Source organism: Diaphorina citri, unplaced genomic scaffold, assembly GCF_000475195.1.
Source record: "Diaphorina citri unplaced genomic scaffold, Diaci psyllid genome assembly version 1.1 scaffold4061, whole genome shotgun sequence".
Classification (NCBI taxonomy): domain Eukaryota; kingdom Metazoa; phylum Arthropoda; class Insecta; order Hemiptera; family Psyllidae; genus Diaphorina; species Diaphorina citri.
Window position 1 is genome coordinate 12556 of NW_007381460.1, and position 1305 is coordinate 13860.

General features: G+C 37.9%; 1 protein-coding gene across 1 annotated transcript in view; it reads left to right on the forward strand.

The window, feature by feature from the left end:
• The window catches only part of LOC103520785, a 3224-nt gene extending 1936 nt beyond the window's left edge, over nucleotides 1-1288 (forward strand). Inside the window, exon 4 of the mRNA XM_008485885.1 lies at nucleotides 1142-1288. Within this exon, the coding sequence (XP_008484107.1) occupies nucleotides 1142-1288 (147 nt within the window). The remainder of the gene's footprint in view (nucleotides 1-1141) is intronic.
• Nucleotides 1289-1305: the final 17 nt, after the last annotated feature.

Consider the following 1305-nt stretch of genomic DNA (forward strand, 5'->3'; position numbering starts at 1 on the left):
TCACTTACCCTACATAGGTAAATAACTAACATTTTTTCTAAAGTTAGTAGTCTTTCTCTCTCTCCCTCTCTCCTCTAATTTTTTAAACATTTAAAAGCTTTGGGTTTTGATCAAAATATTTGCAAAGTGTGAAGCTTATGTATTCTATGAATGGGGGTACCTACATCTCAACAACAAATAGACAGGACATTTTATTAAAGGAAGTGGAAAAAAGGATTTTTTTTTTTTAACATGAAATGTGTCTTAATTCCCCCCCCCCTCCCTCATCTCTTTTTTTTGTAATTGTTGTTCTGTCCTATTGAAAAATAAAGTTAATTATTATTTTGAAAAGAAAAAAAAAGGAACAGGGGCCTGTTGGTCTAATTTTTGCTGGCCCATTGTTTGAGTCCCTTATGAAGGACAGAATGGCTCATGCCATCTTTTACATGAATACAAGTGACTCCTAGTGGTGAAACATCATGAGAATTACGCTCCTCGTCATCAAAGAAGACCATGTCCTTGTACTCAATACGTTCGAAGCAACATTGACTTTGGTTGATATCTGGATGAGTGACTGTCCGATTTTTACTTACCAAATTGTTACAGTCGCGTCCTTGGATCAAACCGGGATAGCATACCATCGCTCTAGGACAAACCGTTCTTGAGATATTTTGTATACCACCTTTTCCCATTTAAACCTGTAGTACACACATACATACATACGTACAGACCATGGGCTAAAAATACTAGCTCCGCTATACTGTAGTAATAGAAAGTAAAAAAACCTCCAGAATCACTGATCTTATTCCACTGATCTTTATTAATGTTATTATTAGTCAGCTCCAATGACGTAGTGGTCACTGCATTCGCCTTGCACGTGCACGCGGGAGACCCGGGTTCAATTCTCGGTGGGGTCAAAAAATTTGTATCATGCAAATGATTGATTTCGTGACTGGCTGTTGCGGTGCCCACTCAGCCTCGTGAGGAAAATGAGTATCTGTGTATAAATATAAATTCGCCTAGCTAGCTACTGGTGCCAACATTGGGTGTTGGGATTATTAAGATATGTAGTAGGAATTTCCTATAATGCTGCAGTGAGCACCAAAGTTGTGATATAACAACACAAAGAAACGGAATTCATTCATTTATTTATTTTCTCCAGGTTCATAATTCCGAGGAAGAGGTGGACTATTGTCTGCGCCATGCTATTGAAACTCTCTCACAGAACTTGGATCAGTTGAAGCATTGTAAACTAATGTACTACTATGATGAGGTAAGATTCTCAATTTTACCAGAGGACAAACATTGATTTCTTAGGTCAGCCAC